The following is a 15,279-nucleotide window of genomic DNA, read 5'->3' on the forward strand; positions in this document are numbered from 1 at the left end:
GTTGTCTAATTTAAAGCTAAATTAACTAGATTTAATTGCCGGATTCGTCAGCCTTTCATCAACCATTCCATAAAACAATGCCTTTAGTTTGAAGTGTTTTTTTTTTCTTTTTATTTTATTATTAAAAAAAAATAAAATAAATTAAAACAATTAGCCGGCCTCAACTTTTTGAAGCGAACAGCAACAATTTAAATGGCTGTTTTATCCTTTATTATATTCTCTGTAATTGTTCAACTAAATTGTCTGTTGCTCTTTTCTTTTTTCTTTTTTATTAATCATTTCTTAAATTAGTCAAGTTTTTGACAAAATGTTTTTAAAAACTTGGGCCAACACATCGATAAACAAAAACTCTTTTTGTTCCTTATCGGATATCTTTCAATCTACAATATAACATAGCAACATCTAAAGACATGTACCACACTGGAGAACTAACATGTTTCTGACTTTTTGAGCCTTACTCATAGCAAGAGTTTTTGAAACTGGTTAGGACTGGTTACGTTTTACATTTTCTGACATATGTTTTAGTAAATAGTTAAAAAGTTTGAAGAGTCCCCCTGTTATTCCTCCTGAAAATGAATGAATAAATTTAACCCTTTTGCTTTGAATAAATTAAACCCTTTTGCTTTTTTTTCTAAATCATTCATTAAATTAGTCAAGTTTTTGACAAAGTGTTTTTAAAACTTAGGTCAACATATATATACAGAAAAACTCTTTAAAATCTCTTTAAAATCTACAATATAACATGGCAACATCCTAGGACATGTAAAAATTGACACAGTAGAAATGCACCCTACTAGAGAACTAACATGTTTTGGACCTTTTCGGCCTTACTCATAGCAAGAGTTTTTGAAACTGGTTAGGTCTTTTGACATGTCCGTTTTAATAAATACTTAAAAAATAATAAATACCCGTGTTTTTTCTCCTGGAAATGTATGAATAAATTAAACCCTTTTTTTTTCTGAATCCTACTTTTTTTCTGAATCATTCCTAAATTAGTCAAGATATTGACAAAGCATTTTTGAAACCTAGGCCAGCACTTACATAAAGAAAAACTTTTCTTCATCGGAAATCTTTGAAATGCTATCTGAAAAATGCCGGGATGAAGAGGTGGAATCCGCTTGAATCTATGACAATACAAGTGTGGTATTGTATTGTACAAAGATTTCTTTATTGAGCCAGTATCAGACGCGTTTCTGGACCACACTTCCCTTTCTCAATGAAAAAATGGCTTTAAAAGACATTGCTAACATGTTCACTATTTAACATAAAAAAGGCACGTTGGTAAAACACCATTGACAGGTTGCCTGGTGTGAATGGCGCTTTACAGGAAGCGCATACTAATGATGTGTTTCACAATTTTTTTTTTTTTTTTTAATGAGTCAGAAGTTGTAAAAACAATAAAATCAATGCATTTGATTTGGTTTCTTATTTTATTTATAACCTTAATGTATATTGGTGTAAATATGTATGTTCAGAATGATTTGTCTGAGAGCTTTGAATTGTCCAATTCAGTGTTATCCATGTTTTTCATTTTCACTGTTTTATGTTTCTGTGGGAAAGTGGTATGGCATGGCATGATCATGGTCCCGGACGATGGAGCTCCACTGTGCATGCGCCAATACACTTGCGGCACTAGTGAACATCCACAGTCGGGATCCCGGAGCAGGAAGAGACCTAGGAGACTAATGTATACCTGCTAAATAACATAACCGAAATAGACAGACAAGATGGTTTGTCCTAACCACTTTCCCACAGAAACATAAAACAGTGAAAACGAAAAACAAGGATAACACTGAATTGGACAATTCACAGCTCTCAGACAAATCATGCTGAACATACATATTTACACCAACAATATACAATAAGGTTATAAATAAAATCAGAAACCACATCAAATGCATTGATTTTAAATTTTATTGTTTTTACAACTTCTGACTGTCACGATGCCGGCTGGCAGGTAGTGGATCCTCTGTGCCAGAGAGGGATTGGCGTGGACCGTGCTAGAGGATCGGTTCTAAGTCACTACTGGTTTTCACCAGAGCCCGCCGCAAAGCGGGATGGTCTTGCTGCGGCGGTAGTGACCAGGTCGTATCCCCTAGCAACGGCTCAACCTCTCTGGCTGCTGAAGATAGGCGCGGTACAAGGGAGTAGACAGAAGCAAGGTCGGACGTAGCAGAAGGTCGGGGCAGGCAGCAAGGATCGTAGTCAGGGGCAACGGCAGAAGGTCTGGAATCACAGGCAAGGAACACACAAGGAACGCTTTCACTGGCACTAGGGCAACAAGATCCGGCGAGGGAGTGAAGGGGAAGTGAGGTGATATAGGGAAGTGCACAGGTGTAAACACTAATTGGAACCACTGCACCAATCAGCGGTGCAGTGGCCCTTTAAATCGCAAAGACCCGGCGCGCGCGCGCCCTAGGGAGCGGGGCCGCGCGCGCCGGGACAGAACTGACGGGGAGCGAGTAAGGTACGGGAGCCGGGGTGCGCATCGCGAGCGGGCGCTACCCGCATCGCGAATCGCATCCCGGCCGGAGGTGGTAACGCAGCGCCCCGGGTCCGTGGAACCGACCGGGGCGCTGCAGTGAGGGAAGTGTAGCGAGCGCTCCGGGGAGGAGCGGGGACCCGGAGCGCTCGGCGTAACAGTACCCCCCCCCTTGGGTCTCCCCCTCTTCTTGGGGCCTGAGAACCTGAGGATCAGACTTTTGTCCAGGATATTGTCCTCAGGTTCCCAGGACCTCTCTTCTGGACCACAACCCTCCCAATCCACTAAAAAAAAAGTTCTTCCCCTGACCTTTTTAGAGGCCAAAATCTCTTTAACAGAGAAGATGTCCGAGGAGCCGGAAACAGGAGTGGGAGGAACAGATTTAGGAGAAAAACGGTTGAGGATGAGAGGTTTAAGAAGAGAGACGTGAAAGGCATTAGGGATACGAAGAGAAGGAGGAAGAAGAAGTTTGTAAGAGACAGGATTAATTTGACACAAAACTTTAAAAGGACCAAGATAGCGTGGTCCCAACTTATAGCTCGGGACACGGAAACGGACATATTTAGCGGAGAGCCATACCTTGTCTCCAGGGGAAAAAATGGGAGGAGCTCTTCTTTTCTTATCTGCGAATCTCTTCATGCGAGAAGAAGCCTGTAAGAGAGAATTTTGGGTCTCTTTCCATATGGTGGAAAGATCACGAGAAATTTCATCCACAGCGGGCAGACCAGAGGGCAAGGGGGTAGGGAGGGGGGGAAGAGGGTGACGGCCGTACACCACGAAAAACGGAGATTTGGAGGAAGATTCAGAGATTCTGAAATTATACGAGAATTCGGCCCAAGGTAGAAGATCTGCCCAGTCATCCTGGCGGGAGGAAACAAAATGTCGTAAATAGTCACCCAAGATCTGGTTAATTCTCTCTACTTGTCCATTGGATTGAGGATGGTATGCAGAAGAAAAATTTAATTTAATCTTGAGTTGTTTACAGAGAGCCCTCCAGAATTTAGACACAAATTGGACGCCTCTATCCGAGACGATCTGTGTAGGCAACCCGTGAAGACGAAAAATGTGTACAAAAAATTGTTTAGCCAACTGAGGCGCTGAAGGAAGACCAGGAAGAGGGATGAAATGTGCCATTTTGGAGAATCGATCAACGACCACCCAAATAACAGTGTTGCCATGGGATGGGGGTAAGTCAGTAATAAAATCCATACCAATCAGAGACCAAGGTTGTTCGGGGACAGGTAGAGGATGAAGAAAACCAGCGGGCTTCTGGCGAGGAGTCTTATCCCGGGCACAGATAGTGCAGGCTCGCACAAAGTCCACCACATCAGTCTCTAGAGTCGGCCACCAATAGAAGCGAGAGATGAGTTGCACAGATTTCTTGATGCCCGCATGACCTGCGAGATGGGAGGAGTGACCCCATTTGAGGATCCCAAGGCGTTGGCGTGGAGAAACAAAGGTCTTTCCTGGAGGAGTTTGCCTGATGGAGGCTGGAGAAGTGGAAATCAGGCAGTCAGGAGGAATGATGTGTTGAGGAGAGAGTTCAATTTCTGAGGCATCTGAGGAACGAGAGAGAGCATCGGCCCTAATGTTTTTATCAGCAGGCCGAAAGTGAATTTCAAAATTAAATCGGGCAAAGAACAGAGACCACCTGGCCTGACGAGGATTCAGCCGTTGGGCAGACTGGAGGTAGGAGAGGTTCTTGTGATCGGTGTAAATAATAACTGGAAATCTTGATCCCTCCAGCAGATGCCTCCATTCCTCAAGTGCTAATTTAATGGCTAGAAGCTCTCGATCCCCGATGGAGTAGTTCCTCTCCGCCGGAGAGAAGGTCCTGGAAAAAAAACCACAAGTAACAGCATGCCCGGAAGAGTTTTTTTGTAGAAGGACAGCTCCAGCTCCCACTGAGGAGGCATCAACCTCCAATAGGAAGGGTTTAGATGGGTCAGGTCTGGAGAGCACGGGAGCCGAAGAAAAGGCAGACTTGAGTCGTTTAAAGGCGTCTTCCGCTTGAGGAGGCCAAGACTTGGGATCGGCATTTTTTTTTGTTAAAGCCACAATAGGAGCCACAATGGTAGAAAAATGTGGAATAAATTGCCTGTAATAATTGGCGAACCCCAAAAAACGTTGGATGGCACGGAGTCCGGAGGGGCGTGGCCAATCTAAGACGGCAGAGAGTTTATCTGGGTCCATTTGTAGTCCCTGGCCAGAGACCAAGTATCCTAGAAAAGGAAGAGATTGGCATTCAAACAGACATTTCTCTATTTTGGCATAGAGTTGATTATCACGAAGTCTCTGAAGAACCATACGGACATGCTGGCGGTGTTCTTCAAGATTGGCAGAAAAAATCAGGATATCGTCCAGATATACAACAACACAGGAGTATAGTAGATCACGAAAAATTTCATTAACAAAGTCTTGGAAGACGGCAGGGGCGTTGCATAGACCAAAGGGCATGACCAGATACTCAAAGTGTCCATCTCTGGTGTTAAATGCCGTTTTCCATTCATCCCCCTCTCTGATGCGGATGAGATTATAAGCACCTCTTAAGTCCAGTTTGGTAAAAATATGGGCACCTTGGAGACGATCAAAGAGTTCAGAGATGAGGGGTAGGGGGTAGCGGTTCTTAACCGTGATTTTATTAAGACCGCGGTAGTCAATGCAAGGACGTAGAGAGCCATCTTTTTTGGACACAAAGAAAAATCCGGCTCCGGCAGGAGAGGAGGATTTACGGATAAAGCCCTTTTTTAAATTTTCTTGGACGTATTCAGACATGGCAAGAGTCTCTGGGACGGACAGAGGATAGATTCTGCCCCGGGGTGGAGTAGTGCCCGGGAGGAGGTCAATGGGACAATCATAAGGCCTGTGAGGAGGTAGAGTCTCAGCTTGTTTTTTGCAAAAAACGTCCGCAAAGTCCATATAGGCCTTAGGGAGACCGGTTACATGAGGAAGCACAGGGACACGGCAAGGTTTACTGGGAACCGGTTTTAAGCAGTCCTTGGAACAAGAGGGCCCCCAACTCTTGATCTCCCCAGTGGACCAATCCAGGATTGGGGAATGGAGTTGAAGCCAGGGAAGTCCAAGAAGGATTTCAGAAGTGCAATTGGGGAGGACCAACAGTTCAATCCTCTCGTGATGAGATCCGATGCACATTAGAAGGGGCTCCGTGCGGAAACGTATAGTACAGTCCAATCTTTCATTGTTTACACAATTGATGTAGAGGGGTCTGGCGAGACTGGTCACCGGGATGTTGAACCTGTTGACGAGAGAGGCTAAGATGAAATTTCCTGCAGATCCAGAGTCCAAGAAGGCCACAGCAGAGAAGGAGAAGGCAGAGGCAGACATCCGCACAGGCACAGTAAGACGTGGAGAAGCAGAGTAGACATCAAGGACTGTCTCACCTTTGTGCGGAGTCAGCGGACGTCTTTCCAGGCGGGGAGGACGGATAGGACAATCCTTCAGGAAGTGTTCGGTACTAGCACAGTACAGGCAGAGATTCTCCATGCGGCGTCGTGTCCTCTCTTGGGGTGTCAGGCGAGACCGGTCGACCTGCATAGCCTCCACGGCGGGAGGCACAGGAACAGATTGCAGGGGACCAGAGGAGAGAGGAGCCGGGGAGAAGAAACGCCTCGTGCGAACAGAGTCCATATCCTGGCGGAGCTCCTGACGCCGTTCGGAAAAACGCATGTCAATGCGAGTGGCAAGATGGATGAGTTCATGTAGGTTAGCAGGGATTTCTCGTGCGGCCAGAACATCTTTAATGTTGCTGGATAGGCCTTTTTTAAAGGTCGCGCAGAGTGCCTCATTATTCCAGGATAATTCTGAAGCAAGGGTACGGAACTGTACGGCATACTCGCCAACGGAAGAATTACCCTGGACCAGGTTCAACAGGGCAGTCTCAGCAGAAGAGGCTCGGGCAGGTTCCTCAAAGACACTTCGAATTTCCGAGAAGAAGGAGTGTACAGAGGCAGTGACGGGGTCATTGCGGTCCCAGAGCGGTGTGGCCCAAGCCAGGGCTTTTCCAGACAGCAGGCTGACTACGAAAGCCACCTTAGACCTTTCAGTGGGGAACTGGTCCGACATCATCTCCAAGTGTAATGAACATTGGGAAAGAAAGCCACGGCAAAACTTAGAGTCCCCATCAAATTTATCCGGCAAGGATAGTCGTATTCCAGAAGCGGCCACTCGCTGCGGAGGAGGTACAGGAGCTGGCGGAGGAGATGATTGCTGGAGCTGTGGTAGTAACTGTTGTAGCATAACAGTCAGTTGAGACAGCTGTTGGCCTTGTTGCGCAATCTGTTGTGACTGCTGGGCGACCACCGTGGTGAGGTCAGCGACAACTGGCAGAGGAACTTCAGCGGGATCCATGGCCGGATCTACTGTCACGATGCCGGCTGGCAGGTAGTGGATCCTCTGTGCCAGAGAGGGATTGGCGTGGACCGTGCTAGAGGATCGGTTCTAAGTCACTACTGGTTTTCACCAGAGCCCGCCGCAAAGCGGGATGGTCTTGCTGCGGCGGTAGTGACCAGGTCGTATCCCCTAGCAACGGCTCAACCTCTCTGGCTGCTGAAGATAGGCGCGGTACAAGGGAGTAGACAGAAGCAAGGTCGGACGTAGCAGAAGGTCGGGGCAGGCAGCAAGGATCGTAGTCAGGGGCAACGGCAGAAGGTCTGGAATCACAGGCAAGGAACACACAAGGAACGCTTTCACTGGCACTAGGGCAACAAGATCCGGCGAGGGAGTGAAGGGGAAGTGAGGTGATATAGGGAAGTGCACAGGTGTAAACACTAATTGGAACCACTGCACCAATCAGCGGTGCAGTGGCCCTTTAAATCGCAAAGACCCGGCGCGCGCGCGCCCTAGGGAGCGGGGCCGCGCGCGCCGGGACAGAACTGACGGGGAGCGAGTAAGGTACGGGAGCCGGGGTGCGCATCGCGAGCGGGCGCTACCCGCATCGCGAATCGCATCCCGGCCGGAGGTGGTAACGCAGCGCCCCGGGTCCGTGGAACCGACCGGGGCGCTGCAGTGAGGGAAGTGTAGCGAGCGCTCCGGGGAGGAGCGGGGACCCGGAGCGCTCGGCGTAACACTGACTCTTTTAAAGTTTTTTTTAATGTGAAACACGTCATTAGTATGCTCTTCCTGTGAAGCGCCATTCACACCAGGCAACCTGTCAATCAGGTTTTACCAACGCGCCTTCATGTTAAATAATGAACATGTTAGCGAAGTCTGTTAAAGCCATTTTTTCTTTGAGAGAGGGATGTGTGGTCCCGAAACGCGTCTGATACTGGCTCAATAAAGAAAACTTTGTACAATACCACACTTGTATTGTCATACGTTCAAGCGGATTGCGCCTCTTCATCCCGGCATTTTTCAGATAGCACTGCTATCCCCACATCTATCTACCACAATCAGCTGGATCATCCAGGACCTGATCCCTGGGTGTCTGCACCGCAAATCCTACACAAGGCTCTGCAAAGTGGTTGTGTCTGCCAACACAACTCGGAGAGGTGATTAAATATCTCACCACCTTGCAAATTCACACTTTATCAGACGTACCGTCCCATGGGAGGCTCTGCCTTTTTTTCTTCATAGTACTGTTTCGGGCCTATTGAGCTTTTTGAAACTGGTTATGACTGGTTATGTCTTCTGACATGTCCGTTTTAGAAAGACTATACCTCTTCCCTAACCAGACCAGATTTCCTACAACAGATTTTCTGTTTCACTATTTAATATACATACTGGTAATGTTCTTTGAGAAGACTAACCCCCTGCGGGTGGATGTCTCAAAGAAGTTTCATTGTATTAACCTAGAAGCCAACTCCAACCAAAAAAGCAGAAAAAATTAAAAAATAAGGAATTGGACTGAACTTTGACAATTTTGTAATAAACATAATTGAAGTTGTCTATTCTTCACGTTTGGACCATGTAAAGTAGTGAGCTGAATCGTATGAAGACATTGTTTGTTGGATATAATCTTCTTTCCTTTGCCTTGTGCTTAAACTGTTTTATACTTTTGCATTTGAATTATAGAGATAATCGCTGTACGATGAGCTGTGTACAGTGCTGCAGAATATGTTGGCTCTATATAAATAAATAATAATATACTACTTGCATGCAATAGCAGCCAAGCAACAGGCAGAAATGAGGCACAGAGATAAAGTCATGTTGCTCAGGTCTATCTGGTGACAAGTTATGAAAAGCTTAACCCCCCCCCATACACCTTAAGGAAGAGTCCAATCTGATATCCACCAGACTGCCAAACTGTCAAATGTGTATGGGGAGGGGGGGGGGGAGGCCTTCAGACTCTTCCCTAACGATTTATCTTGTAAAAGGGAAAAGCCATGTCAAATTTCAAGGCCCAATTATTTGGTTCTCCCTAGAGATACTACCCTTTCCCCATTGAAATTGCATGCATGCTCGGACAAGCCCCGTGTGCATTTAGTGAATCGGGGTGAAAAGAATAACACCTTTGGCCTATGACCACCTTTATATCTACACAACATTTATTGGGAGGTGACGTATACAGTAATACAGACTGTATCTGCTCTGACAAGATTCTGTAGATGACTTAACACAAGTACACCTTCCCTCTCTACTTAGTATTAAAGGGGTGGTCCTGTGCTACACAAATGTTTTAATGGGCACAGGTTGGCATAGAAATACAAAATAAGTTATACTCACCTGCCCGATCCCCAATCGCTGACATCTGTATGGTTCCCACTGATCTGTGATTCCTGTTTTTCTCTTAACACTAAGAAAATGCCCATTACTGGCCACTTTTAGTGACTGCTTTGATATCGTGGAGATTTCCATCAAAATAAATTAAAGGAGTGCTGCAGTGAAGGACAGTGGAGAAGTAGCTGATCGTGTGGGGTACGACCACTGGGACCTTCTGTGGTCTCCTGCATGGCACTCTGACTTTCCTCACCCACGGAGCGGGGGTTGGCATGTGTCCTCAATTGATAGCTATGGAAGAGCCAGAGATACCAAGTGCTGTACACGTGTATCTCCAGCTCTCCCATATAGATGAATGCAGGGCTTATACTGACCCACACTATGCGCACAAGGAAAGCTGGAGTGCTGTTGAGAGATCACTGGGGGTCCCAATGGTTGGACCCACCATGATCATACACTTATCCCCAATTGTTTCGATAGGGGATAAATTGTCCTTCACTGCAGTACTGCTTTAAATTGGTCAGCTTCTGACATAGAAGGATAGAAAAATGAGGCAGATTATAAAATTTTTAACATCAATTTTTTTTTTTACTTTCAGGTTTACTCCATTCTCTTCATTCCATAAGAAAAAACCCCATGAACCTTTACTTCATACTTCAACAGAATACAAGCAGATTCTTCAAAGCAGTCAAATTTTTCGTGATGAAGATCAAGTCAAATGGGTTTCACGCAAGGTAATATATTACTTGAGTCAACTTGGGTGTAAGATTAAGGATTCTCCAAGGCAACAAGTTAAGGGACATCTCCAATTATTGATCTGAAATGCCCCTTTTGGATGCTATGAGGAATTACAGAAAAAAAGCAGGGATCATGCAAAGCCTGGGTGACTCTGTGACAGGATTATAGCGTCAAAGTCTAACAGGGTCATCACGACATATGGACCCACTGGGTCACTAATGGATTTGACTGAGGGCTAAACCTGCCAGTGGAATCTAAGAAATTCTGCATTATTCACCATTAAAAGGAACCTGTTAGGTCCCTGTGGCCTTACAAATCAGCCCTGGGACCTGACAGGTCAGAAAAACAGCGTTGTGTTCTACTGGGCTTTTTTGATCCTGTAGAGAGGAGAATTTTATTAAACATGAAATATGTAAGCCAAAGCTATGACTGTAAAACCAGCATTTACCTGCACTCACAGCAAAGCTGGGGTGAATAAACTTTGCCGGGGTGAATAAAGGGACTTGTCAGGCCCCAGAATGGTTTGTGAGGCCCCAGGGACCTGACAGGTTCCCTTTAACCCTACTGGCCCCCCCCCCCCCCCCCCCGCCAGAAGGAGGTGTCGACATTTTCATAGGGAAATATCAGTTCATTACCCAAAGAAGTAGTCTCTATTAGCCATGGCGGTCACGTAGCTAAAGGTTGCAGTACCTAGGCAGTGGGCAGATATTGTAGTGTCAGTGCATGGATTGAAACGGGCAGAAGACGGGAAGACGAGGGCAGAAGAAGCAGGGAGAAAGTTGGAACCAAGTGGCCATTATTGTTCCGGTACAAAATGATAGGGGACGGGCTGCTAAAAAATTTGGGGCACTTTGTCAATGACTAAGGTCAGGGACATTCAATGTGCATTGGCCCTTTACAAGAAAAGTGAAGGTGGTAGGTCGGCACCTCCGCTGTAGGTGGTGCACGCGGATAAATAGGTATATAGTAGAAAAGGAGTCCCAGCACTCACCAGAAGTTCAAGCACAAGTAGTAATTTATTGCAAATCCTTCTGAAACAGGACACGTTTCGGCCCTTAGCCTTCCTCTGCTGTCTAACTGAATCTCTTGCAGGCGTCACTGACCCTGCGAGCAATTCAGTTAGACAGCAGAGAAAGGCTAAAGGCCGAAACGCGTCCTGTTTCAGAAGGATTTGCAATAAATTACTACTTGTACTTGAACTTCTGGTGAGTGCTGAGACTCCTTTTATACTTTACAAGAAAAGAACAGAGCTATCTATCTATCTATCTATCTATCTATCTATCTATCTATCTATGTATCATCTATCTTCTATCCATCCAACCATCCATATCTACTGGATCCATATATCTTGGCTATAATATATAGTATTGTTCTATATTTTATAAACTTTTTTCTATAAACCACTATATATGTATCTTGATGAATATTACAGCAGTTTAGCGTTTCATCTTCGCTCCTTATACGATGGTTGCAGAGAGGACAATGCCGCCTAATGATATGCATGAGTTTTTAGGCTGTACACAAGGCTTTTATGATACACAATGCAGACAAATATCTAGGGCTCCACAGAATTCATTTAGAGAACCTAAGCATATTGCACAGAACATAAAACTGACCTTTACCGTCTGCAGCTCCTGGAATAGAGTGGGATGTGGAACACATCATAGATTTAATGTGGCACAGCGTTGTGTGCGGATCTTGAGTGGGCCTGGCGCCTGCTTGCCCATTGCACCCGATGATTGAATCTGCTGTCACTGGCGTCCTGATAATAATGAACATTCGGCTTAACGACCGTGATGATGATTATGATAATTGATGTGCAGGTGCGGAGCGCAGGGAGCGGGACCGCTCCGCTCCAGAGTGCAGCAACACAGCAACTCCCCGTTTCATCACCTTAACTCTGCACTGAAAGTCATTATTGGAAATTGATCCGTGTATTATCAACATAGAAAGAGGTGATTTGCTTTACAGTTTTGCACTATTCCCTTTGCAATTCCTAACCTGAGTCAGGGTATGTTCACACGGCGGAATGTTTGTGTGGAATTCTGCAGGAATATTCTGCACAGACATTCCGCTGCAGCAGAATCCCATTTCAATGGGATTTTGGTGCACTGTGCACACGGTGGAATTTCCGATTCCGGAATCTGCACAAAAAATAGACATATGTTTTTTTTCTGCGGATTTCGCTCAGAACTGCATTGCCATCTATGAGACGGCACATTTCCAAGCAGTCCTAGCACCCACCGGAAATTTCAAATGTGTGAAATGTCAATGTCAGCACATTTTACTACCGTGTGAACATACCCTCAGACTGATAGGGTTGTAAGTCAGTGCCCGGACTGCACGGACACTGTGTTATCCTGGGACAGCAATTTCTATGTAGTGAATTCAACCAGAACATTGAACAGATTCTGGCACATGCAATAAAGCTGTCTAATTCTTGGGCTGCGAAATCTTTGGGCCCTATTACATAGATTGGCACTCGTTTACAGATCCTTTACATGGCTTGAGCATTGGACACGGAGGACCCGAAAACGGATGCTGCATTGTGGCAACACATATCCTATTACATGCTGCCAACAGACGATGATTTTTTTAAAGAGTCAAAATGACCCAATCAGACAAAAAAAAAGTCTTTGCGTGTGTACAGGTAGCTGTCAATCACTGATTATCACTGCCCAAAAGACTATTAGCCCAGCAGAGATTAAAGGGGTACTCCGGCCCTAATACATCTTATCCCCTGTCCAAAGGATAGGGGATAAGATGTATGATCGTGGGGGTCCCACCGCTGAGGACCCCCACAATCTGTCATTGTGCACCCACCTGCTGGAAGACTTTTCCCTGAAGGATTCTGGCTTACTCAAGTTCATTTTGGCAAAATGTAGTCTTGCTTTTTTATGTCTCTGTGTCAGCAGTGGGGTCCTCCTGGGTCTCCATCCATAGGGTTTCATTTTATTTAAATGTTGACGGCTAGTTCGCGGTGACACTGATGCTTCCTGAGCCTGCAGGACACCTTGAATATCTTTGGAACTTGTTTGGGGCTGCTTATCCACCATTCGGACTATCCTGCGTTGAAGCCTTTCATAAATTTTTCTCTTCCATCCACGCCCAGGGAGATTAGCTACAGTGCCATGGGTTGCAAACTTCTTGATAATGTTGTGCACTGTGGACAAAGGCAAATCTAGATCTCTTGAGATAGACTTGTAACCTTGCGATTGTTGATATTTTTCCACAGTTTTGGTTCTCAAGTCCTCAGAGAGTTCTCTTCTCCTCTTTCTGTTGTCCATGCTTAGTGTGGCACACACAGACACACAATGCAAATACTAAGTGAACTTCTCTCCTTTTTATCTGCTTTAAGGTGTGATTTTTATATTGCCCACACCTGTTACTTGCCCCAGGTGAGTTTAAAGGAGCATCACATGCTTGAAACAATCTTATTTTTCCACAATTTTGAAAGGGTGCCAATAATTTTGTCCAGACCATTTTTGGAGTTTGGTGACATTATGTCCAATTTGCTTTTTCTTTCCTTTTTTGGTTTAGTTCCAATACACACAAAGGGAATAAACATGTGTATAGCAAAGCTGCAATCTGTTACTGCAATCCTTTTCTGTGAGAAATACTTCATTTTCTTGAAAAATTTCAGGGGTGCCAACATTTACGGCCATGACTGTACATCTTATCCCCTATCCTTTGGATAGGTGATGAGATGTATTAGGGCCGGAGTACCTTTTTAACATGAATAAATGACAAGTATTCCTAAAACTTTTCCCACAAAACTCTATATCGATCTGCTCAGCTCCTCCCGCTTGCTAACATGAAGCTTGCAGATTGCACTGCTTTTAATGTGACAGATTTATTTTAAGGAGTTAAAACTTGAGTATCTTTGTAAATGTGAGATGGAAGATAGTCAGCTACACCTTTCCTTGCGCTCGGCAATCTCCTCAGAAATATGAAGAAAAGAAAGCAGGAGCCAGCGCACAGTCTTCAGGTTTATTCAAGAGGTATACAAAGGTAACAGGATAGTACACATACCGGCACTCCGGATAGGATGTGACGCGTTTCGGGTCACGTGACCCTTTGTCAAACAGATAATTGGGTAGAGACTGACTACCTTTATATATGGTGTTTCACAGGTGCAGCTTGACTGGCTAATGAAAGAAAAGTTCATTAACCCTCAAAAGCTCAAACATTGTGAAAAAACATCAAACAAGCTTTACAGGAAAATGTTACAAAACATGCACAAAAGCACAAATATAAATAGGTTACGTTGCATATTACAAGGTTCTATATGCTAACATGATAACATGTTACATGATTAAAGATAAAGTATGGAATTGGTATAATATTGCAGAAAAGAGGTGTAGGACTAATCGTAGTACAGGATAATATCAGATCTAAAATTAAGACCATGCGGCTGGTAACTGCGTAAATTATATATCCAAAAGATTTCTCTGTTGTGAAGGGTTTTAACCCTGTCACCACCTCGTTTCTGCTTGTGAACCAATTCTATACCATGGAAAGAAAAATGGGATGTGTCACGATTATGTTTGTCACAAAAGTGTTTTGAAACACTAGATATATTGACATGATGAGGATTTAAAATGCCTCTAATATGCTCCTGAATCCTGATTTTAAGCGGACGTTTAGTGCTTCCTATATAAGATAGGTTGCAAAGTTTGCAACAAATCCTATATACCACAAAGGTAGTTTGGCAGTTTATAAAGGATTTTATGGGCAAGGTGTGTTGAGCAGAAAGTCCAGGTGTGAATTTACACTTATCGGCGTATCTGCAAACAACACATCTTGAGTTGCCACAAGGAAAAAAACCTTTAACTTTGAGCCAATTGTCGGCTCGTGGACGCACACTGGGTAGCATGCTAGGAGATAGCATGCCACCCAGTGTGGGTGCTTTCCTGGAAGAAAAATTACATCCATTTTTAAGAATTTTAGCTAATGTTGGATCCTGGTCCAAAATAGGAAGATATTTTTTTATGATCTTTAGAATTTGATGATATTCGTTGCTATAAGTGGTAACAAAGCAAACTTTGGATGCACTCACAGGTGCATTCACACGTTGCGTTTTAGATACCAGCAAAGAATTCCTTTCTTTTCCACTGACTATAGATCGAGCCCGATCTATGGTCCACCATGGATAACCTCTATCCCTTAACCTAGAAGTAATCAAGGTGGATTCCACATTGAATGAATGGGGAGAGGAACAATTACGTTTTGCTCTAGTAAATTCACCTACGGGAACAGATTTTATGGTGTGTTGAGGATGGCATGATTCTGCCTGTAATAGAGTATTGCCGGCACTGGGTTTTCTGTATGTGCATGTATGCACACTGTTATTTTCCGCAGAAAGAAAGATGTCCAAAAATGGA

General features: G+C 44.6%; 1 protein-coding gene across 2 annotated transcripts in view; it reads left to right on the forward strand.

Moving 5' to 3' along the window:
- SPATA17 (spermatogenesis associated 17) overlaps positions 1 to 15,279 on the forward strand; it is a gene marked incomplete at its 5' end in the record, with an annotated part of 239,616 nt that overhangs the window by 165,759 nt on the left and 58,578 nt on the right. For both annotated transcript variants that reach the window (XM_056568354.1, XM_056568353.1), the window contains 1 exon segment: positions 9,756 to 9,891. In XM_056568354.1, coding sequence (XP_056424329.1) covers positions 9,756 to 9,891 — 136 coding nt within the window.

The sequence above is a fragment of the Hyla sarda genome, chromosome 3 (assembly GCF_029499605.1).
Source record: "Hyla sarda isolate aHylSar1 chromosome 3, aHylSar1.hap1, whole genome shotgun sequence".
NCBI classification, from domain to species: domain Eukaryota; kingdom Metazoa; phylum Chordata; class Amphibia; order Anura; family Hylidae; genus Hyla; species Hyla sarda.